This window comes from Mixophyes fleayi, chromosome 7 (assembly GCF_038048845.1).
Source record: "Mixophyes fleayi isolate aMixFle1 chromosome 7, aMixFle1.hap1, whole genome shotgun sequence".
NCBI lineage: Eukaryota > Metazoa > Chordata > Amphibia > Anura > Limnodynastidae > Mixophyes > Mixophyes fleayi.
The window spans coordinates 116,802,235-116,828,390 of record NC_134408.1 but is presented as its reverse complement, the minus strand read 5'-3'; the positions used below and the strand labels follow the sequence as shown (position 1 = coordinate 116,828,390).

General features: G+C 39.3%; 1 protein-coding gene across 3 annotated transcripts in view; it reads right to left on the bottom strand.

Annotated features, from left to right (window-relative positions):
• NCKAP1 (NCK associated protein 1) overlaps window positions 1-18,549 on the bottom strand; it is a 78,687-nt gene extending 60,138 nt beyond the window's left edge. For 2 of the 3 annotated variants that reach the window (XM_075180487.1, XM_075180489.1), the window contains exon 1: window positions 18,215-18,548. In XM_075180487.1, the coding sequence (XP_075036588.1) occupies window positions 18,215-18,322 (108 nt within the window). In that variant the 5' untranslated portion in view covers window positions 18,323-18,548. Of the gene's footprint in view, window positions 1-18,214 lie in introns of all 3 variants that reach the window. The other variant, XM_075180488.1, reaches the window with a different exon arrangement.
• Window positions 18,550-26,156: the final 7,607 nt, after the last annotated feature.

Sequence of the window (26,156 nt, the reverse complement as noted above, 5' to 3'; positions counted from 1 at the left end):
TTGAAATTTATATGTGCATTTATATTTATAAACATCAGGGCTAATTATCACTGCCTTTCTTACTTGAGGAACAGTGGGCAAATCTACACGGCAGCCTGAAGTTTCTAACCACCCACCACCACATTTCCTATAGGTGATTAACAAGCCAATCAGTGTACATAAACTAGGCCATCACTTTCATGGTTACGTGGGATGGACAAATGACCTGTTCCTGACTGGAAAGCTAGATATATTTTTACACTACTGGCAGACTCAACTCCAGCTGTACTGATGACAACATTTCCCATGTTCAATTTTATGTTTAAATTCGAACATCACTGACATTTCATGCTACACCCATCAATGCAGTAGAACAGCTTCTCCCATATAGACACCTCCTTTCCCTGAGTTGTGCATAGTTGCTACAAGACCAGTATACAAACAACCTAGTATTTTAAGCCACTTCTAAAAACCTGAGTATATTTATGAATTGAAATGAATAACTCTAAATTCACAATATCAGCAAGATATACCAATTTACAAAGATTCTAAAGCACAAACTATTCACCAACTATTTTTTACTAGTGTCCGACACTTAACAAAATACATGTTTTCCTATATAATCAGCAATGTTTGAATGTCTGTTTAAAGACAAGTTTAAATTAAGACAGTTGTGTGCAGACATTACTAACCTGAAAATGTAATAACATGGATGTATTAACTCCTTATAATAATGGATTGCTTGCTGTGAATTAGTAAACAAAGGAATAGGGGTTGCAGGGGACGGCTCGACGGGCAAAGAGCCCTAGGGCTGCCTATAGTCCATCACGGACTTATACCTTTGTGGTATGATCAGGGGACTACATTACCATAACTACGGTATATAGATTGTATCCTTAATGCGTTAACTAACGCATGTGAAGCGCAATGACATTGGAAAGATATGAACGTGCCCCTAGGCCAAAAAAATATAGGATTTATAGATTTTACTTGACAGATGTTCGTTTGACCACACAATCTTCCTGCAAAACTTTGACAGGACACTCACTCACTACTCTGTGGGCAGCACGGTGCCTAAGTGGTTAGCACTTCTGCCTTACAGCACTGGGGTCCCGAGTTCAATTCCCGACCATGGCTTTATCTGTGAGGAGTTTGTATGTTCTTCCCGTGTTTGCGTGGGTTTCCTCTGGGTGCTCCGGTTTCCTCCCACACTCCAAAAACATACTAGTAGGTTAATTGGCTGCTAACAAAATTGATCCTAGTCTGTGTGTCTGTGGGAATTTAGACTGTAAGCCCCAATGTGGCAGGGACTGATGTGAGGGAGTTCTCTGTACAGCGCTGCAGAATTAGTGGCGCTATATAAATAAATGGTAATATTATTATTATTATTATTATTATTATTAATAATACTCTGTGCAGCTGGCAAACCCTACTTCCTCTACCTCGCAGTCTGACTTCCCACTGTGACATGCAGTCCTATCTTCCCTATGGCTAATGACACTGAGGCTGTTTAAGAGGTCATATATAACATGGTAGCGTCAATGCAGAACCCCTGGCAAACAAAAGTTAGACTGCAACTATGTTGTGAGCATGCTGATAACATGATTGGATACAGATTATTCTGTCCCTGCCCACTTTCACCAGGGACATACAGATAATAATGAGACGTCTGAAAGCATTTTTAAAAATAGATACATTTGACGGTTGCTTACAGGGCAAATTCATGTGATTTCCCAGAGAGACTATATTACACAAACATTATTATATATAAATGTATCTACATATACCCCTTAAACAATGGCACTTATCTAGGGATTCTGCTATCCCTGTGTGATGCATTTAATTTAATAGTCTTTGTGCAAGATTCAGGATTAATTAAACCTCCTGAATGCCTTTACTTTGTTTTCCCATAAGTGCTCTAGATACAGAAAACTAAAGCAATCAGTATAAAAAGCATGAATATTCAGCTACCTGCCAACATGCAAAAAATGCTAAGAAACAAGTCTTGATAAATGTCAGCCTCGCTGCATTTCCCTCCTACACACAGCACAGAATTGTTCTTCAGAGGGTTTACAGCAATTTTTAATTGGTAGAAAGAATCACAAGCTGGGTCTCAGCCCTTTACTGCAAATCCAACTATTCATGGAAAACAAATTCTCTAAAGGAAGAAAAAAACAAAACAAAAATCTTATAAATCAATATATGTAGCTCTGTATATTCTATTAGACTATCAGTAAAGTATATGTTCAAAGGATATAAAAAAATATGTCACATTCAGCTTATGCGTCACACATCCTGTTCCATCTATGCATTTATCATCCAGTTTCAGTTCATTTTCAATCCATATAAAACAAAAATTAAGGTTGTTTCCACTTTGTGTACCTGGTATGACAGAAGCACTGGGAAAGTGGTTAATGGGATATACATATGCCCAGGTTCTGTCATCTGTGTTTTAAAACAACAGGGGGAATGTGTATGTTTGGAAAACAAGTTTCCAAAAAGCAGCCCAGTTTCAGTAAGAGCGAGTACAAGGGTTCCTGGGGTTATGAGTGGAGAGAAAAGGGCGAGCTCCATTCATCAAGCCCATGCTAGGGCTTGCAACCTACCAGGCACTCTGCTGGTAATCAGGAGTTGCACCTGTGTGGTGCTGGTAAAATGCTTGAAAAAAAAGATAGTTACATCTCGCTCTAGGGTCAAGACTTCCTCATTCCTACAACCTCACGAAAATAATTAAGAGGTTGGATTAGAGGGGGTGCTCTACCAAATAAGGTTATAACTAAATAACACAAGTGGTGAAAGAAGATCACCTGAAAAGAATTTGTTAATAGGCACTCCAGTCATTTAACAATATAAAAACAAACTTTATTAAGGGTTATCTTTAAAATAGAGAGACCAGGTATCAATGAATTATATGTTTAAAATATAGAAATGTGATAAAGAATGAAAAAAAGTGTCAAAAATAAAATAGAAAACCCTTCCGGGAGGTCGGTTAGTAAGTTGTTTAGACAGTTAGAGGGGTATTCAATTGATGCTCCGGCCGCCAGAAGAACGAGTGTGTTAAAACTATTACCGTTTATACGGTAATCACTCGCTGAATTTCATCTCGCAGCTCCCTGAGCTGCGAGATCAAATTCAGGGAATAAACTACCGTATTAACGGTTTTTACGCGCAAGTTTACGTATAAACGGTAATAGTTTTAACGCGCTCGTTTTTTTGCGGTCCGGAGCAACAATTGAATACCCCCCTTAGTATTATTACTGTGTGAAAATAGTATCCATTAATATGGGCACTGTATCATTTAATTTCTTTATTTCACATATTCAGCGATACATTGTGTCAACTTTCATACATCATTGTGCTGCAACCACTTTCAAAATAAAGTTATTGTCCTTATGGTTATATATGCCGTTTTTATTTTCTAAATCATGAGACCCTTGGAATATAGGGTAGTCTTATAGATGGGTAAAAGGGGATATTTCTTGGGAGATAAACACTATTTGTATAGTATTTATTGGCTGCGTATTAGCCTGGCAATAATAGGCACATTCAAGTTCTATATAACAGTGGTATCATGTATAATGAGACACCCATCAGTACCACAGATAGGTCTCTTGGGGAATGCATCTATTGGTGTCGGGACTCATTAGTGCTACACTAAGTAATCTCATCTATGATAATATATATCGGCAGCAGAGCTCCCTTCTAAACTCTATACTCTTAGTTATGCGCTAATACTGCGAATGAGATGTTCCCATACAGACTAATCTTAATTCCCTATAAAGGTCCCAATTTAGGCATCTATTTCATAGTCGCTGGTAACATAAAGGACCTATTGTGTAGCGTGGTGCAGTCGCGGCTAAACACCGCTAACCGGCTGCTCACTTCCGGGTTTGTGACGTCATGCGTCACACGTGACCCGACGTACGTTTCGCCTTATCGGCTTAGTCATGGGGAATTCCCCGTGACTAAGGACAATAACTAATAAAGTTATTGTCCTTATGGTAAATAACAAGAAGGACAATAACTTTATTTTGAAAGTGGTTGCAGCACAATGATGTTTGAAAGTTGACACAATGTATCACTGAATATGTGAAATAAAGAAATTAAATGATACAGTGCCCATATTAATGGATACTATTTTCACACAGTAATAATACTAACTGTCTAAACAACTTACTAACCGGCCTCCCGGAAGGGTTTTCTATTTAATTTTTGTCACTTTTTTTCATTCTTTATCACATTTCTATATTTTAAACATATAATTCGCCGATTTCATTGATACCTGGTCTCTCTATTTTAAAGATAACCCTTAATAAAGTTTGTTTTTATATTGTTAAATGACTGGAGTGCCTATTACCAAATTCTTTTCAGGTGATCTTCTTTCACCACTTGTGTTATTTTGCTGGTAAAATGCTGCAAGGGAGCTCGCTCAGTCTCTCACTACCTGGGGAACAGGTCAGATGCCTGCTGAGAGATACTGTAATTTTTTTTACCAGTAAGTGCTGTTATTTTGGGGCTGTGAAACATTAGGTCGTTCACTATAAAGAGGGTATTCCATATTGCATTGCATTAACAGGACAGGCTAGGAATTTTATTCAGCAGCTCCAAAAAATAAACAAAACTAGCTGCGGTTATAATAACCAAGGTACTGGACCGGTGTGATGTTGTTTGGCTGAAGCAAAGGAAGAGCAGCAGTTTATCCCAGGAAACGGCACCCCTAACCGGATCTTGTGATAGTGAATGGAAAGTGCAACACATGTACTGAAACCACAACCACTTTTCTCAACTCAATGTTATTAGGAATAAAAGGCACATTTTAGGATACATCTGACTTTTATCGAGCAGACTTGAAACAATTTGAATCTTTAAATACCCTCTTAAAACACAGCTTGAACACAACTATTTAGGAGCAGCCCAGAGCACCCTGTGTATAATCACATAAAACACATGTATAGGTTACACATGTGCTGCATAACAGCTTAGCTTAGTTTAGATGGCTGTAGCATGCTTGCAGCTGTCAGATATAGAGCATGTATCTGGACCAATTACAATGCATTTCAAAAAGGTGCACAGGTTTTAACATGGTAACCTTAGTTCAAGACTTTATCATTCAGCCTCATAAGAACAGCTATCTTACAGCTTATCTATTTCTCAGCAACACCAGTATCATGTGTAACAGCATAAATCCAAGTAAGTGGAAGTTCTCATTTTCAATGTAGAACCTCTTTATGTGCACAATGCTCACAGGTGCCTTATGAAGTCAGCAGGTCTTATCCTTGATTCATTCAAACAGTCAGATTTACAGGTATCCTCTATTCAACTAAAACACGTCTTAACCACCGTTTTCTCATGTAAAAACTCCATTCCCCTGCCGCAAACATCTACCCACTCTGTGAGGCGCTTCCTAGACCTCTGCTGCCCCAATGGAGTACATAATACCCAGTTTTATTATACCAAAATAGTAATAAAGTTAATAATATTAGCCCTCTCCATAAGAGAATCTTGTAATCCAAATGGAACACTCCTGGTAACCCACAAGAGTAAAACAATTAATGTTTTTTTTGTAATATACGCATAATGAAAAAGAAATGCCAACTGCTCTGCTCCAAGCCTGCAGCAGAACAATGCAGTGAGCGATTGGGATCAAGTTTCTACATGTAGCACACAATTCCACTGACCTGAAGGGGTCCAATGGTAAGAATGGGATGAACACAGCACAGCAATAGTTAAACCACTTGTGTTAACCCCTCAGGGTTATGTACACAATGCACATTTTCAAGTGCGGTGAAAGCACTGGAATGGAACAAGCTGTATCCAAAAATATTTGTATAAGTACTCATATGGATAAACATAAACAGATATATTTTAACAGTATTTGCATGCTTTGCATTTGTGTTAATAATGCAAGTCAGACACAGCGTGGGTAACTCCAGGATGACAGGCAACACAACGTTCCAGGACATCAATTAGAGGCCATTGTGGGCCGTCAAAGCAGAGAGTTCTTCGCTGCCCTATACCCCTAGCTTCTCCTCTAAGCATTGAGTGACACCTTGGCTGCTTGGTTTATTTAAAACAACATAACGCCATGAGAAGAGTTACGTTCCAACACAAGGCCCTGTGCTGTAGTAACAATGGCCACACAACATTACAAACTGTTCCTGATTATTTCTGCTGTGTAGTGTATACAGGATGTAGTACTTCCCCAAACTACAACCCTCTGGTAAACACGGAGATTCCCTACCGGAGAGAACGCTACTGGGTCTGCAAAAATGAAGATTCTCTCTCAATTAAAAGAAAAACAAAACAAACAAAAAAAAAACCTCACAAAAAACCTAAACTATTTCAACTGTATAAGTGAAGCTGTTATGTCAGCTCTAAGTGGTGCAACCAAACAGCCACTGCAAAAATGAAAATATATTTGCAGTGAAAAGAAAGCTGCATCTGTATTAGAAAAAAAGGTAACCGAACAATAGTAAAATCATGGTGTGACAAACACACAACAAAAATGTGTCCGGTCATCGGCTGTGAAGTACCCAGCCATAAAGGAATTAGTTTGCCGACTCACAAGGACTTTATATAAAAAAAAACCCACAAAAACAAAAACACACAAAAAAAACCAAAAACCTTTCCATGCAACCTGGCCAACCAAATTGGAAGTTACTCCAAAAACAAAATGATTGGTCATGTTGGAAACATTTGGCTACCAAAAAACTATGACCATACAGGTTGGTAGTCGATTCAAAATCAATACAATGGGTTTCATTTCTTGTTTGTGTATTGAGTGACTATTTGTCCAAAAAATACTTCTTGTCAGCAAATGATTAGTCACTATTTTTAGCACACCAATTTAAATAATTTTATGATCAAATAAGTTGCCCAGTAACAAATAAATGTGTGGTCCAGGTTTATCATAGCTATTTTATACTTACCTTGGAAATTCATTTTTAGATCTCAGAGTGACTTGGTTTGTCGCTTGTGTGCAGTTGTTTATAGCAAATCCTAACTGCAATGCAGTGGTTTCATTGTTAGTAGTAGACTATTGAAATAGTGTCACTATATTCAAATCTAAAACAAAACCCAGGTTCAAGCGTCAGCTCTGCATATTCTGCAACTTTTAATTGCATCGATAACCTGAGCACACATTCACTAAAGCTCCTACTATGAAGCCCATGATGAAGATATGGAGAAGGGTGGAGTATTAATACATTCTCCTACAATTAAAGGATTTCAACATATGTAAAAGAAAAAAAACAAACGATGCTTTAAAATGATCAGGTCCAGATCTTTCCGCATTAACGCCAACCACAACCAATGGCTTCTCTTTTACATCTAGTAGTAATTCTCTATGCATGATTCCAGGTGCCAGGAGGTAATTATGGCTGAAACGTTACTGCTTGCATTCAAACGTTGTAGTAATGTCAAAACACCTTTCTTCGGTTCATAGGATAATCTGCCAGACTAAATGGTGATACTTAGAAAAACGGTTCCACATGTAGCTGCATAAAGAGGTTGTGTCGATGCCCATCAATAAGAGATATTTTTTTCTAAAAAGCTTCTAAACGGAATAATAATAATAATAATAATAATAATTATAATAATAATAATAAAATAGAATCTGATGGGTAGCTTTGAACACATTTTCTGTAGAACAGTTTTCATATACGTCCACCTATGTATTCCTGTAAACTATTCCTATGTTCTTACCTTCTCATTTTTAATGCATGTTATTGTGTTGCAGAGAAATGGGCATTGCAGAAAGAGTAATTATTCATCTGTCCATCAGGAAACCATGTTAAATCACTAAAACGTGTAACAAGAATATTAAGAGCATGTAAATCAAAAGGAGATTTGCAAGTAGTAGAGCCACCAGAATCTCAGCTTCCATTACAGTTCACACAAAGAAATTATTCATATTAAAAATGCAAATGAAGAACGGTAGATGAAGGTGAATATTTTTGTTGAATACTTATTTTTTATTTTAGGGAAAAAAGTATGAATTAAATAGTTCCAATTCTCTGGGCTTGCTTTGCATGCATTATGATATGCATTTGCAGTTTTGTGATGTTATCAATACAATTTATGGCATTGGTAGCAAGCATCAACATGTGAAATAGATCATGCCATGTTCTAGAAATTTAAATGTGGCATTAAAATGTTAGAATTTAACGGTGTGAACGAACCTAAGAAACTATTCCTCCTATTTTTAATGCAATTTACATGGTACTAGTTAGCAGCTGAAAAGTGCATAAGCACGTGATAGGTGTAAACAAGCTCTTGTTGTATTCTACAATAAAAAAACAAAAACAAACTGACAGCTCTCATCCTCCAAAAAAAACAAAAACAAATATAATTGAAAATATTTTTTTTAACAAAATCAGCTATTCCATCAATATAGAGAGGTTGATTCAATTATGCTTTAGGATACTATACATTAAAGCAAGTACAACAGGCCAGGGTCGCTGTGCCATCAATCAGCTTAACTACTTCTATTGGTATTTTCTTTTTGCTTTGCAGCACTTGTATGCTGATAACATGAGATGACCCATCAGTATTTAGTAATGGATCTGATGAAGATGTGGTTGCACATCTACTGAACACTTTGCCTCACGATTGAGTACCAATAACGGTGGTTTAGTGGCACTTCTGCCTCACAGCACTTGGGTCATGAGTTTGATTCCCGACCATGGCCTTATCTGTGTGGAGTTTTTATGATCTCCCCATGCTTGCGTGGGTTTCCTCCGGGGGCTTTTGCTTTTCTCTCACACTAGGTTAATAGGCTGCTATCAAAATTGACCCTAGTCTGTGTCCGTGTTGAAAATTAGATCGTAATCTCCTTCGGGGCAAGGACTGATGCGAGGTCTCTGTACAGCACTGCCGAATTAGTGGCGCTATATAAATAAATCCTCATCATCTATTTAAATATAGCGCCACTAATTCCACAGTGCTGTACAGAGAACTCACATCAGTCCCTGCCCCAATAGAGATTACAGTCTAAATTCCCCAACGCGCGCGGGGGGGGGGGGGGGGGGGGGGGGGGGGGAGAGAGAGAGAGAGAGAGAGAGAGAGAGAGAGAGAGAGAGAGAGAGAGAGAGAGAGAGAGAGAGAGAGAGAGAGAGAGAGAGAGAGAGAGAGAGAGAGAGAGAGAGAGAGAGAGAGAGACTAGGGTCAATTTAGTAGCTGCTAATTAACCTACCAGTATGTTTTTGGAATGTGGGAGGAAACCATAGCAACCGGAAGAAACCCACGCAAATACGAAGAGAACATACTAACTCCACACAGATAAGGTCATGGTTGGGAATCGAACTGATGACCCAGTGCTTTGAGGCAGAAATGGTAACCACTAAGCCACCGTGCTGCCCTTATGACTATGATGACAAAAGTGTACACCATAGTGCCAGCTCTGTTTTCACATTTCACATGAATAAATTAAACCAAAATGCACACAGAAGACGCACCATACAAGAACTACTCACAGCCATCTGAATCCCTATTTAAGGAATATAAAACAATATTTGCTTGCGATATACAATATATTACTGAGTCAAAATGCAAATTTGAACAGATTTAAAGCCAAATTATAATCAAAATGTTCCACAGTATACTTACTATTAGGTCACAAAGAACATGTCAGATATTACTTTTGACTGTATAGTTTGATAAAATTTGTCAGGTCATTGTATAACCCGTCCCCCCACCCCGATGCTATGACCCAAAGCACAGAGGACTTCCGACCACAATACCACAATGTTTGATTAGTAGTTATGCATTGCTTTCAGTTGAGGAACTTGGCACTGTTTGATCATTGTTTCAATACTGCCATAAAACAGTCATCTGATAAATCCTGCTCTTCATGGTGACTAATGATCACACATGGAAATATGCTGCTAATGCTAACAAGCATCTTGTTTTCTGACCTCAAATACACAAAGTTACTTTCTAATGTGTACTGTATCAATGGGCACTGTAACTTATTTATTAGTTGCTCACTTATATCACTCTAGTGTTTAAAGTTAAACTATTGAAAAACGAACAGCTGATTGGCTGCACTGTGTTATATATATATTAAATTGAGAGAGGTTTTATTTTGAATTCAAATATTCCATGATTTGCATCACTTGTCCTCATCTCTACCCTTCCCCCCCTCTTTTCATATGCCCTCTAGAATACACAATCCATTTGCAACAAACGCACACGCATCCATAATTTAAACATTTCAAACACTCAATCTCCTAGCTATTACAGTAAGCTGGCTTACTTCCTCTGTAGCTCACTCTCACGGACATCACTTCTAGCCACAAGCCCAGGTTTGGAGTCAGACAGGGAGGCATAGGCGATACCCTACACTCCCCACATTGTACCTTCACAGTCAAGAACCCTTCCTCTACTTCTCTTCCCTTGAAGCCACAGCAACCAGTCTCTTCTAACAAACCTCATGTTGCTGTTTTTTTAATTTTTAATTATTTTTTTTTTACAATCTAACTGCCTTGCTTCCATACTATCCACTCCTCTACTGGGAGATTTCAACATCCTTATTCACAACCCAACAACCTCCGCTGCCTTAAAACCTCCCCCTGTTACCTACTCCTTTGGTCTCTCATTGTGGACCATGTCTCCTGTCCATTGACCTGGTCTTCTGCCATACATGTTCCAAGTCTAACTTCTCTAAAAATATTGCCACTCTCTAATGACCTCCTCTTGAAAGTCAGCCTTACTCTACCACCCACACCCTAATCCACATGCTTAATGAAATTTTGGCTTTGACCAAATTTCCACTTTTTAGTCTTAATAAAACCACAACCCTCACATATCCCTTGCCAGTCTTGCCCTGATCTGGCCGTCTCTCTTTACAACAGTATTCCTAAACTTACACCTGCTCCAGCCACCACACACTGCCTCCTACACTTCAAGTCTCCACCATGGCACACCAAGCCAATCCACTACCTGCACTGCTGAGCTATACAAGAGGAAATCTCACCACAAAACAGATTTTCTTCACTATGAATATTTTAAAGCTTCCCACCCTTAAGCACTGCTCTTACCCTTGCTAAAAAACCTACATCACTTCTATCTACCCATTCGACTAACACTCAACACCTCTTTGCCACTTTCAACTTGTTTCTCCACCTTCCACATCATCCTTCACAGCTGATTACTATGCTACCTGTTTCAAAGACCACCAGAAAAAGAAATAGGTCAGCCAATACTTGTAGAATTCAAGTGTTCATAGGCATTAAATACATGACCCATCACATGTTTAGCAAAACAGAATGCAGATGTGGTAGTTTCTACTCCTGACTGGCAGGTGACCAGTTTTTCGTTCACCAACCTAATCGGTTGGCTGCATGTTTTTTATTGTTCTGTACAGAGTAAAAGGTGACAAACTGATAAAAAAAACAATAGAAATCATTCTCCCCCCCCCCCCCACCTACCAGTACCATTAGCAAAAGATTTCAGTTTCTAGGGGGAAAAAAAAAAATATATATATATATATATATATATATATATATATATATATATATATATATATATATAAAAAAAAATAAAAAAGTTTTCCAATTCACAAAAGTTTACAAGCCTTTGAATCAAAATGATCTAACAAAATATTTGTTGAATTATTGCAAAGAATTATGCTAGTGAATAGTTCTGCCTACAGTCTGAACTCTTAATGAAGAGTTACTCCTATGAACACACACAAAAAAATCGCAATGGAGAACAATTTCAACCTGCTACACTCTGGTGTGTAAATGTTGTGTATTACGCAAGACAAAGTATGCGATCTCACGATTCAATAAAACAAATTCTTTTCAATGTATCCACATCATCTGCGTTTACACCTGGGTCTGCTTGTAAATACATTGCACGCTTGTATTTTGTTTGTATGATGCTTGTGCCATTTCAGCATGTTCAGAGTATGTCAATAAACTTGAAGTCCATTCATGTATAAGACAACACATTGCCCACATATACCCACTAGGGGTTTACACAAGCAGTTTACCCTGCGGTGTGCTGTACTTTTCCCCATGATTTCTATAGCCTTTATTCATACCTATAGTCCATTCATTTCAAATGTGTTGTTGGCTACATGTAGAAACTATTGAAATTAATGGGATAAAGGAATTAATTGTCCATAATCTTCAGTGCAGCTGCACATCACTGGGAAACCGCTTGTGATTGACTCGAACTCTGTTTAATCACTCAGCCATCTTGGATTACCATTCAGATTGAAAGTATCAGGGAGTGTTTTACTTAAACATTATTTTTAATAAGTGTGTGGATTTTTTTTTTAAACTTTTTATACTATGTAAAAGACGTGCCTTATACGGTGCCCTGTACAGGTTTCAGCCCAGGGCTGAACAGGTTAATGCTGTTTCCCACAATGACGGAAGGACCTCACACTGCAGGGTTCACGTTTATAGTACAGCCATCACAGCCTAACTAGCCTGCCACTGCTTTCTACTTTGCCAGGGGAACATAAAGCTCGTTGTCAGCGTTTTAGTGGGAACCAGTCCAGATTGTATAGCTCTGGTGCTGGTAATGGATTTTTAGAGGAGGTGGGGCACACTTATAATTTATAAACTAGCAGAGCTTCTTCAATTAATTTCAGTAGGGTTTCTACACACTGGAAAACCTATTGGATTGATTGTGAAAACTCTGGCTAGACATTCTCAAATGCACCCATCGCATATCAGCTGTGGGTTTATCGCATTTGTGAGTCATATTAAAAACATATGCATATAAAAGCGACGCATTTGCGTTTTCACACGCGTTTTTTAACAAACACAATGCCAGTAAGAAGTAGGCTTTATAAAAGTGAATTAAGATTTCAGGAAAAAGTTACTGTTTAAGCATTCAGTAAATTAATCTTATCTCTATTTTATACTTAATAGAATATTTCTATACTATGTTCATGTGAAGGTGTAATGTATAAGGGTCTTGTTGCACAAAACGGTTTCAAGGAAAGAAATTTTACAAGTTTCCAAGGAAGCCCTCTTTTCTTATGCAAATTTAATGTGATATTATTTTAGTGCTCTTTAGAACAAATACAGAATTGTTTTTAACCTGTTACATTTCAACTAAAATTCTAATAGAACTATATAGAATATATGACACATAGAAAATTCCGATTTCTTTTCCCCATCAATAAATGGGTTATAATTCTCTTTACTCTACAAACAATAAATATCACTGAACACAGCCAAATAGGCAGAAAATATAACAAACATGAAAATAAGGATTGCGCCATTCTGTGAAAATGTACAAGAACTGTTTTGACGTTGCAGTACTAAAATCATCAACGCAAAACAATCTTTCGCAGGCTTCTATGTTGAAGCATTCCAGGGATTTTGAGAGGCCGGCTCTGATTATTCTCAATATTTATTCATAATTGGATGGCCATTTTTTCTTGACATATTTATTTTATAAGATGCAATCCACCCCATCTTCTTTAAGGGAGCTTCTGCCAAAACTTATCATGTTAATCATACATGACGAGTATGCAACTTGGGCTATATGCTTGTATTTTTAAACATTGAGAACAAAATTTACTAGGAGGTATGCAAATGCCTCCAAAATACAGTCACTATAAAAGAACTAGCACTCCCTGTCAGCTACTGATATTATACAGGCCTCACAAACACAAAGATACACAACATGGTAGTAGGTCAATAAATTTATAAATATTAACAGGTGCGCAATAGGTTAGGGTTATCACATTTCACATATAAAGCATAAGGGCTGTTAAGTGGAGGGTGACTTATCATATATTTGCAAATGTGTAACTAAGACTTCTGCATTTTATTTATGAATAGGAAGTTGTAATTGGTCTTTTTACTGACAGACTGTTGGGTGAAAGTTTGCAGGGGTGTCTTTGTTTTTGACAATTAATCCCCCTTATTCAAACACCCGTTACTTAAATTAAATTAAGAGTGCATCTTCAATTTTGTGTAAATACACAAGTTGTGTGTTTAGGAGAAACCTCACGTCTAATTGAATCTTCCCCTAAAAGTAACAGTGTGCCCTCACAATCTTCAAAAGGTATTTCAGCAAGGACTACAGCTTTTCTGAAGTATTTGCATATATAATGTAGCTAGCTTCCTATAGTTCATAGGCTTCGCTGTTTTATTTCTTTGCTACACCGAGCCTTGACACATGTTTGAGACAATGTATGTAACTACAACCATCATGTATATCCATCTACCTATAGTATTTTTACATTTTCTGATGTTGATCCAGCTTTGGCAGCCACTGAACATTTTTTCTTTAAGTAAATATTAGCAAGTTAATTTTTTACAGCTATGTGCCAATAATGCCACACACAAAAAGACACTGAAACTACAAGTAACTTGTGACTAATCAACAGTGCAACTCCCATTTATGTGAATAGGTGCAACTTGGCGAATGCAACAGGTATGTCACAATAAGGTTGCAGAGTCCTGCAGATTTAAAGAACACATGAAAAGTGACAATTATCTGCTATCATAGTCATAGTTAAGTGCTTGTTTGAGAGGCCAACATTGGTAACTATGGACGATACAGTGTCAGTATTAAGCTGCTGAACAATATTTTGTGGTAAAACGCTACATCAAAGTCGCTTGTATTGCATCTATCCTTTTGTGATTTCTGTCCTGCATTCTTTAGAATGGAGCAGTATCCCAAAATGTATATATGGCCTGTTGGTGCATGTAGGAAAATAAGTTAATTATCAATAAAGCTTTTCTTTATTTTTATACATTGAGGCCTCCATATGTTTGATGGCCATCAACACCTTTTACTACATCAAAATCAACTTGCATGCAGCCCTTTGAGTAAAGCTGCCTGTATACAACCATACTGGGTTGCTAACCCTGATGTTATACGTAGTTTGCTAATGTATTTGTGATTTTGCTTAAGTAACACAAAAGGAGTGTGAGAAGTTGTGGAAACTCACAGAATGAGGGGGGGGGGGGGGGGTTACAGGATATGGAAGAGGTGCCCATACACTGGTAGATCCATCCTCTCCGCTCGATTGCCAAATGTCTGCATCTCGGTCCAAGCTGGTCATGTGAGCAGAGCTCCGAAAGAGACCAGATCATATAACCGTACATGTGGTGAGAGGCAGGCATTGGTTTTTTTCCAGATATATTAACATCTGAAAGATCCCAATAAAGATGCTGAAATGGGATAGATGTTTTTTCGTGCCAATAGATATAGTGTATTGTGGCAAGTTAAACCAACTGGCTTTCAGTTTTGCAGCATGTATGGGAACATAAAAGTTATTGTTATTCTGCTAGATAGAATGAAACTGCACCTTTATACACCAGCAACTGTACAAATCAGTGGTTGAGTGGTCAAGAACATAGTCAGAGGTCACAAAATAGTATGATTTGATATTGAGAAGTGAAATCTTCATGTCAAATGTAAACATCATATTTAGGCTGTCAGCTCCATACCATCTTAGCTATCTATACATTTTTCTGAGCAAATACAGTTCAACGCCCATAAACAATCACTCAATGAACAATTTAATAAGCTGGACAGCCATTTCATTCATGCGGCTTCAGCTGCCCAAAAGCTCATCTTGTTTGCCCAAAAGGACAGTTGATCATATTAAATTAGACTACATCAAAACCCAGTTGGTCAATGACTGAAAACTGCATCAACCAAGTACTATAACTAGACTCCACGTGATCCATTCACTTAGAGAGCTGAGCAATCAGATGCATTCCAATTGGACACAGATCTTGTTAAGATCAGGGTTAGCAACCAAATCTGTGTCTGTATAGGCAGCTTAACTCAGAGGGCTGCATGCAAGTTCATTTTTATGTAGTAAAAGTTGTTGCTGACCATCAAAGATCTCAATGTATTAAAAAAAAGCATTATTGATAATTGTTAGGATAGATACAATACAAGCAACTTTATTTTGTGGTAACACGCTTCATCACTGTTCAGCAGCCCAATACTAACACGGTACTGTACGTGAAAACCAGTGTTTGCCTCTCACACAAGAGCACTTACCTATAATTATGATATTATGAGGACAACTGACAAACGTCACTTTTCATGGATGTTCTTTAAATCTACATGGACCTATTTAGGCTTGGGCCCCCCCCCCAGAAGGTCTGGTCATTTTAAAGTCTGGCCCAAGCCTGGATACACAATATGGGTAGTCAGTGTAGCTTACTGTAAGCAGCTTTTTAAGATGTAGAGCACACCGATTTCCAAAGACTAAACCATCAGCACCTGGACTACAAAACACTGCATTTTACAAAATGGAAAAATGCAAGATTGCTCACCTGGTATCACACTAAAGGTAACAGAAAAGTACTCAACATAATTACAAGCTACAACTTACAAGGGATAGGAAGTTATCTGCAGCTGCAAAAGTGATCCCAGTTTAAAGTTATGAAGTATGTGCTCTCATGAAATTTAAGAGACCAAAACAAAGTTTACGGCTTATACATTGCCATTTAAGAAGTAGTAAACAAACTATAAACTCACTCAGGAATTTTCAGAAATCGTTAAGAGCATAAGTACTTTGTAACTGAACTAACGCTTATTCAGTCAACTAGTTCTATATGGGAAAGTGTATAGAAACCAATATAAAATGATACACTACATAATGATGTATATAAAAGTAATACATTTTAGGCACTGATATTTTTGCAACTATAAAATAGACTTCTATAGAAACCCTATTAGCTAATTTTGTTGTAGACGTATTTATAAGACCACCAACCAGTAGCAATAAATTTAAAGTAACCATTAAAAATAAAACTAGAAACACAACAAAATTAAGGGGGTATAGATACATATAAATCCATGAAATCATAATAGGAAAAACATCTGTAGGAAATCAGTTAACAGTAATATTACAAGTAGTCTGAAACATTACACTCTCTAATATGTACATGGCGTGTCAATCAATGACATATAATGTGCATGTTGCTGCATTTTAAACATACAAAAAGATTATGCAGAATAAAATATGTATTTTGATATATGAATTAGTAATCTCAAATTATAAACCAAAAATTACAGTTTCTATATATATTCCAATAACAGTCCTGTTTGGAATTTAAAATAATAATATATGCACATTGATCACCAAAGGAAATTTTGTGTCCACTCAAATACTCAAAGAACAGTATTAATAACCATTTTTTCCATTACTCATTACACGTGGTTGAGGCAGCGGTTTGCTGAGCAGAATGAAACCAAGAAAGTCACTGGGAGATAGTTACTTAAGAATAAGGCACTTTGGTTCAGAAGATTAATTAAAACCTGAGAAAATGCTCCCTCTACAATGTGTAGGTTACATAATACAACCCACTCTAATAAAGGTTTCCCAAGGTATTAGAGCCGAGTAATATCTTTCGCATCTCAGAATGAGTTGTTGTAATAACATTGCAATATAATTTCCAAAGACACTTTTCTGCTGAACATAAGTCACACCACATAGTCCAGGTAGACTTTTGACCACTGCAACCCACATCATCACAGGTTTACACAACAGATCGTGAGAACTGCCTAAAATAAGAGCTTGACTAAATAAATATATATATATATATACACACACCTTTTTTTTTACTTAGCACTGTGATTTCAAGTCAAATCTTTTACACCTGGGCAATTACTGACAGTTGACATCTATGAATGGACTGCATGAATCACATATTAATCATTGGGCAGAGTCTGTAGGCCTTGATATATCTCCCATCACATATAGGGAGCTGATCATTATCACACACAAGCAGACAGACATCCTACAAGCTCTATCACATGTACATAGGTGTGTGGTGTGTTGCATGGGAATGCGAGTGAGCAGAGATTCCTTTCCTGCAATCAGTAACATGGAGGATTTCCTCCTCCTCCCACTCTCTGCAGCTGGGATCCCTTATCCTGCACCGCCCTGGAGATGTCTGTTCTCCTCCTAATCAGCCCCTGTGCTAGCTGCACCCTCAGGGATGTTCCCCCCATCACCCCCATGTGAACCTCTGTTACCCCCAGAGCTGTTCCTCAGTACCCCTGTATAAGGCCCCTGTATTACTAGACATCCTCGGAGATGTCCCTTCCTCATCCCCATGTAACTACCCCCCATACTGCCAGCTATCCCAGGAACATCCCCGCTCCTACACTGACAGGATACCTCCCTAATATAGCCCCAGTCACTGGTGTGCCGAGCTCCAGAGAGGCCTGAGTGACTGTCCTCCCATTCACAGCCGGCGAGAGACCCCACAATATGCCGCCCCCCTTTTACCTTCTTGATGTTGTAGAGGCGGGTGAGCATCCCGATGCCCCGGTCATTGAGGATGGTGAGTTTCTCCGCCAGCTTCTGCTGACTGGGCTGTAGCACGGAGCGCGACATCCTACCTCTATTCTCCCACTACCACCTCCGGAGCTGTCCCGAGCCTGTCAGGCCTCGCTGGGGGGAGTCGCGGATCAGTGATGATCTCGGTGTGCCGGGGAGGGGGGGGTTGTTGTTGTGGGGGGGGGAAAGGGGGGGCGCCCTCACACAGATCCCATGCTCCGCAGTTTAACGCTATGACACGCCTGCCTGGCACCCGCCGCCAGCCCCTCCCTTCCTGCCGATCTACAGCTCCGCCCCCCTCTCCCTTTCCCATGGGCTACGAGGATAACGTTTCAGGATCCCGGGCATGCGCGCTCTCGCCGCTGCTGCGCTGTGCACGCAGAATACTGCGGTGACGTCACTACCTCATTGCTGTGTTTTGATATTTTTTTTTAGTGAGTGTGTGTCCACTAATATCTGGCTAGCAGTGTGAGGTTGTCATAGTGCCCTGTGTGGTATAGCCCTGGTTATCCCTGTTATAAAGCACAACTGAACCATTGTGCAGTCCTACTGACCCGTGTGTGAAGACCTAGGCATTCAGGGGGACGTACCTAAAGGAATGACAGCTCTAGTCCGCTAAAATGAATGCCAATTGACTACTATGATAACAAATTTAAATTTTATGTATACTTTAAAAAAATCCTATACTTTTGAATTTTATATTCCACACAGCTAAGATACTTAGAATTCTAAAGCCTGAGGCGAGAAAGACAAATGCCGCCCACCCCCCTAGCACTCAATTTTAACCAAATGAATGCGTTCCACTGTGGAAGTAAAAGCCTGTAGATACAAGCCCAGGTAGAGGACGGCTGCTGCACCCCCTTGGGCTTGCACCCTGGACAACAGCACCGCCGGCACATGCCTACTTACGGCTCTGGTTACGGCCCTGTACTTGGTCATGTTTTACATGTGGAATGACAGACGATTACTATGTAGTGACAGCTGTTTTATACGCCATGCCGGTCAAGGCAGAAATATCAGTAAAAAGTTGCATTCCCTCATAAAACACCCCTATTTATCCCAGATCCCCTAATCAAACACACTAAATTCTTTGCATATGCGCACACCCACAACTGTACACCACTATACAAATGAGATAACGCGGAATGACGGCTGTTTTATACGCCATGTCAATGCAGAAATATTAGTAAAAAGTTCCATTTCTCTCGTAAAAACACCTCTTGTTTCTCCCAGATCCCCTGATCCCACACACTACATCCTTTGCATATTCCCTGCCCCACACCTGTACCCCACTGCACAAGTGTCATAGGAGGGGGGGGAATTCAATTGGCCGCCTTACTGTAAAAAGTAACGAGGCCTGCGCACCATTATTACGGTAATAGTGCGCTTAAATACCGTTATTACGGTAGTTTCAACACCGGCTTTTTCCTTGCAGCTCCCTGAGCTGCGAGCGGAAATCCAGGTTAATATTACCATAATAACGGTAATACATTTTACGCGGCGGTACTTCGGGGGGAATTGAATTCCCCCCATAATGTGGAATGTTGGCTGGTTACTATGGAATGACAGCTGTTTTATACACCTTTTGAATGGCACAGGGATATATTGGAAACAATAGTCAAAACCACAAAATGAATAAAATAAAAGGAAGTACAAGTACTGACACAAGTCTGGAATAAGGTCCATTGTTTAAGAAGAGTTTCAGTTGGCAGCAAACCATAAATGGTAAATATCCAGTTGAAACATCAGGGCCAGTGGCCATCGAGAGAATGGTTAGATCCAAACGAAAAGGTTAAGACAGGCAAACATCCATGGAATAATCTGAGTCAGGCAAAGGTCAGAACTGGCAGCATATAAAACAAATAATAATTTGCCCTACAGCAGCAGGAACAACTACTTTCACCACTGCGTGTCTGAGACCACCATTCCTGACAGAATTTTTTTTTATGTTTAAATGAATTTAATTTAATAAAAAAAAATTAAGAGTTCCGAAATGCTTTGTTACAGTTTACTTTAGAGGAGTTTCTACATCGTACATGTGTTGAGCCTATATATCACAGAGGTAACAACATCATATTAAAGTGTCCATTGTTACATGGTAATGTATAGATATATAATGTTCGTTGTGAATTTTCATTACGATGTAGCAGAGCACTTTTGATACTTGTAGTAGATTGGATCTTCTTTCTGATTATAGAAAGGCAGGCTACATGATGCCAATTTCAGCAATGACAACAAAGAATCATGCAGTTGTCTGGTTTGTAATTTCCTGGGCATGCGCTTTCTGCACATGTGGACTGCTATCCATGTTAACCAGTGATGCTAAGTATTTGATCAGTGGTTTTTCATCAACCTTTAAATCCATGTTGATTGTAATGAGGTCGCTGTGCATTTTACTGTATGTCTTTAGTTACTTTTCTTACAGCTGCACTGTTTATGCTGAACTAAATTTATGTGTATCCATCTTCTAACACTGACTTTCTATATATTCTTATTCCTCTCCAGAAATAATACAATAAACATTTAACACTGCGTATACAGCACAGTCATAGGAATTATTTTGCTTAATAGCATCTTCACATAAATACATGTTCCATTCTTCTTGCATAAACAGTACATGTGCCAACTGATGACAATCTGCTGCAATGGACAAAAGAACATCACCATGTTCCTTGGCTCTGTTGTTTTGCCTCTTGGAATCTACTATGATGACTTCCCAGTTACTAAAAATAATGACACCAAGACACCAATGCTGGCCATGTCCTCAGGCTTCAATGTTGTAAGTAGAGATGCTCAGACTCGGCTCCACGAGAACCGAACACACCTGAACTTAGCATATCCGAGTACCGAGCCGAATCGGCTCAGTACTTTAGCGCTTGTTCGGAATCGAATACGAGGCAAAACGTCATTGTTACATCGTCCGATTTCAGGGGTTTTGAAATCTATAAATATCGCCCTCCACTGCGATCTAGCGCCATTTGAAAGAGGGACACAGAAGGGGTAGCACAGTGTGTAGAGCAGTTGGGCAGCAACATAGATAGAATTGAAAGAGGAGGGGGTAGCAGTGTTCAACAAAGTCTACAGTGACCTTCAGGAGAGCTCCATTGCTAATTCTCATTGCTGAAAAATACAAATACTAGTGCTGGCAGGGTTGGTGTAACTCTGCAATCACATTCTACTGTGTTATATAGGTAACACACAAAGAGGAGAGCTCCATTGCTAATTCTCTTTGCTGAAAAATACAAATACTAGTGCTGGCAGACTTGGTGTAATTCTGCAGTCACATTCTACTGTGTTATATAGGTAACACACAAAGAGGAGAGCTCCATTGCTAATTCGCATTGCTGAAATAGAAATACTAGAGCTGGCAGGCTTGTCTTCTAAATTTGCAGTCAAATTGTACGGTGTTATATAGGTTACACACAAAGAGGAGTGCTCCATTGATAAGAGTCATTGCTGAAATACTGTCACACACCTGGGTTCCCGCTGTGTCACCCCGGGACCCGGCGTGCGCTTCCAGTGTTCTCCTGCCCCGTTCCCCGCCAAACTTTCTTACCTGATCAGCAGCGGCAGTCCTGTCTCCTTCCAGCACTGTCTTCCAGCGGTCGGCAGATCTGCGCATGCGCAGAGACTCCAAGTCCTTTTCATGGCTTCTGTTGCCCTTTATTGGCTGTCCTAGTTAGTACAGCCCTATATCTTGTCCTCTTACCCTAGTTTCAGGGCTGGTTCTTTCAGTCAGTCTCTGACCTCAGTACTGGAAACAGCTCCTGTGATTTCTGCTATTCTCCTGGGAAGTTCTTACCCTGAGTTTTGTATACCGGCTCCTCCAAGCTCCTACGCAGCTATCTCTCCGGGAAAACCTCCTCTAAGTGGCTACGCTGCTAAAGTAACCACTTCCAAGTGGCGACACTATTATATTCCTGCAAACCGCCTCCCAAGTGACTATGTTGCAGAACATCCCTGCTAATTACCACTCCCAAGTGGCAACACTGCAGAACATCCCTGCTAATCTCCACTATCGAGTGGCAAGGCTACTTTCTACCTGATTCCACGCTCCTTCTGTTGTGGTTCACTGGGAACTTTCCTAGGGGACCGCGACCTGCAAGTGGAAGCCGCGAAGCCCATATTCCCTTGCAGGAATCACTGTTGAACACCTTTAGCTTGTTAGACTCCGCGCCCCTAGCTGAAGTCAGGCCAATCCCGGCTGAACTACCAGGATCCACTTAAACCTCCTTGGTACCGTGACAAATACAAATACTAGGGCTAGCAGGCTTGTGTTCTGAATTTGCAGTCAAATTGTACGGTGTTATATAGATTACACATAAAACGGAGTGCTCCATTGCTAAGAGTCATTGCTGAAATACAAATACTAGGGCTGGCAGTCTTTTCTTCTGAATTTGCAGTCAAATTGTACGGTGTTATATAGCTTACACACAAAGAGGAGAGCTCAATTGCAAAATTGCTAATTGTCATTGTCAAATAGAAATTATAGGGCTGGCTGGTTTGGTCTAAATCTGCAGTTACATTTTACTGTGCCATAGCTCACTCAGAAACAGGAGAGGTGGCAGGGTTCAGTGCTGAAACAGAAATTGTAATAATAGGTCTGTCAGCGTTCTTAAAAGTCTCCAGTGACATTCTACTGCGCCATAGCTCATACAGAAACAGGAGGGTTGACGTTGTTGTCACTCTCCAGTCTCAGTCATGATGATACTAATCCCTCTACCTCATGTGCTAAAGTCTATGTTCAAGTGCATAGTGGTTTTAAGTCAGGGAAACAAAAATGTAAATAAAAAGCTTGTACTTTTTTAAAGAAAAAAACCCCTCTCTAATAAAGCTGAAAGTTTACTGTAGAAAAACATAAAATTGCCAAGATGCCATTCTACCCAAAATATTTCCAAGCATACCAGCATCAGGTAGCTCCTTCTGTTAGCTAGATTTCAGCACCTGCAATCTACACTGTCATCGTATTCACCCTCATCATTGTGTACATCTTCCTCAAACAAAACTAATTCATCCCCGCTGGAATCCGCCATCACAGAAGTCTGTGTACTTTGATGCAATTGCCGATAATGGCCTTCCTCATGGAATTTGTAGTTCATTTTATGGCAGGGCTGTCACGATTTTTGGGCAATTCTTTTACACCAGCCCAAATGTCAAAATGTTGTGCTGACTCATCTGCATCAGCACTGGATGTCTTGGGAAAGCTTAGTTTTTTCATAGACGTCATTGTGTCATATATCAATTGAACTGTCAGCCTGCTGATCAGGAGCTCATTGCATCTCTTGTGATGTGGAACAGTGGGAAATAAAGACCTAGCTCTTAAACCTAGGATCAAGCACAGTTGGCAAAATGTAGTGATCCGATTTTAAGATGTTGATAACTCTTGGATCCTGGTAAAGCAAATTAAGTACTTAATCTACAATGACAATATAGTTAGCGGATTTGCTTTGTTTAATTTCCTTCTTCAATTTCTCTAGCTGCTTCTCAAAAAGTCTAATTATGGGAATCACTTGACTCAAGTTAACCATGCCTGCACTCTATTCACAGGTGACTACTTCGCTGCACTAAAGTACATTCCCCTCAAAATTCATTCTTCTTGCAGCTGCTGCATTCTCCTACATGCTGTTGCACAATCCCGAAAATGACCCTAAATATTTCTGGACACAGACAGCATCTCCTGCATGTCATTGTAATTTTTTAAAAAGTTCTGTACCACCAAGTTGATTGTGTGAGCAAAATAGGGAGTGTGATTGAATTCCACCCACTGTAATGCTCTAACAATATTGGTGGCGTTATCAGAAATCACATATCATCAGGAGAGTCCAAGCAGGATAAGCCATGTTGCAATGACATCCCTTGGTTTTTAAAACAGGTTGTCAGCGGTATTACCTCTGATCTGCGCCGTGTCTCGTCTCATAAACAACTCTCACTCCCGCCTTCAAGACTTGACCCGTGCTGCTCCCCACTTATTGAATTCCCTACCACGCTCAATCAGACTTTCCCACAGCTTTCAAATCTTTAGATGCTCTTTTAAAACCCATCAATTTTTTTGAGGTGACCTTATCCTCGATAACACTATTCACACTAATGCACCCTCACATTTATCCCAATCCCCACTCTGAGCCACACTCGCTTCTCTTGTTTCAGCTGTGCCCTCTTCCCTTTAGAATTAGAATGTAAGCTCTCTAATGAGCAGGGTCCTCCATACCCTTTGTTTTCATGTCTCCATTCATTTTGTCTGCCTTGTCTATTCTTGTTTTACGTATGTCTTGTTTTATGTATGTCCTTGTCTTCCCTACTGTACGGCACTGTGGAGCACTGTGGTGCCTTACAAGTCTACGATAATAATAATACTAATATGCCTCTTAGTGAAGCAGATGATACACAGAGTAGCCTGCCTCAGAAATATGTGACGTATTTGGGTACATGCTGCTGCTGTTCCTGCTGGTAAAAGCGAATCACCAACCCAGTGGGCTGTCACAGTCATATAATCTTTAGTTTGCCCAGTTCCTCTTGTCCTTATATCTGTGGTTAAGTGTACAGTGGGTAGAATGGCATTTTGTAGCCGAATAATTACATTCTTACGAACCTACTTGTAAAGGTGAGTAATAGCTTTTCAAGTAAAATGGTGTCGTGATGGAATTTGGTAACGGAGACACAAGACCTCAAGTAATTCTCTAACAGCAGCTGCATTAATAGTGGATATTGGATGCATATCTAATACTAACATAGTTGATCACTTGTGAGGATATTGATGATGAAGGTGTTGGGGGTGTAGATTGCAGGTGCTGGGATCTAGATGAGAGAAGGGAGGTAGCTGATCCTGGACTGCTTGTTGTTATTTTTTTCGCATAAGTTTCTCATTTTCCCAAGAGCTTTCCATGAACTCGTTTCAAATGGCGTAACATGGATGAGGATTCTAGATGGTTAAGGTCCCTACCTCTACTGACTGTGGCTTTACAAATGGCTAGCCAACTGTTGTCAGGATTTGGGTAACAATAATTCCACACATAAGAGGTGGATTTTTTGGTCTTATGCCCAGGCATGACAATGACCTTCCTCTTGTCACTGGCAAGAACAGCTGCAGTCTTTGTTTGAAAGTGTATGAAAATAATATTGTGACCTGTGAGGGGGTCAAAATTGACTGCAAATGACTTGAAATTAGTGTTATTGAGGTTAATACTAATGTAGGAACAAAAAAGAGCAAAATTATATGATTTTAGCATATTTTAGCATTTTTTCTAAAAAATACCATATCCAAAATAAATATCCAAAACCAAAACACACGAGGGTGGTTTTGCCAAATCCAAAACACGAAGCTAATCCAGATCCAAAACCAAAACCACTTTACAGGGGTCAGTGAGCATCTCTAGTTGTAAGGGACTAGGAAAAATTCCATGATAAAAGCACTGTTTTGTTCGAGAGTACCGCAAGGCTCAGTGCTAGGTCCTCTGCTGTTCTCTATCTATACTCTTGGAAATCTAATAAGTTCCTTTAGATTTCAGTATCATCTCTATGCGGATGATACCCAAATTTATCTATCCTTTCCTGATCTCTCGACATCTGTGTTGTCCCATGTAACTGATTGTTTTTCTGCCATTTCATCTTGGATGTCCTCTCGCCAACTCAAACTTAATCTTTCTAAAACAATTAATAATATTCCCACCCACCAACAAGAGCATACCTTATATTTATATTTCTATTGATAATATGACCATAAATCCCACCCCAAAAACTCACTGCCTAGGTGTAATCCTCGACTCACACCTATAATTTGTTCTACACATTGACTCTATATCTAAATCATGTTACATACATCTAAAAAAACATTTCCAGAATTCGCAGATATCTCACACAAGACACTGCAAAAACCTTAATACATGCAATTATC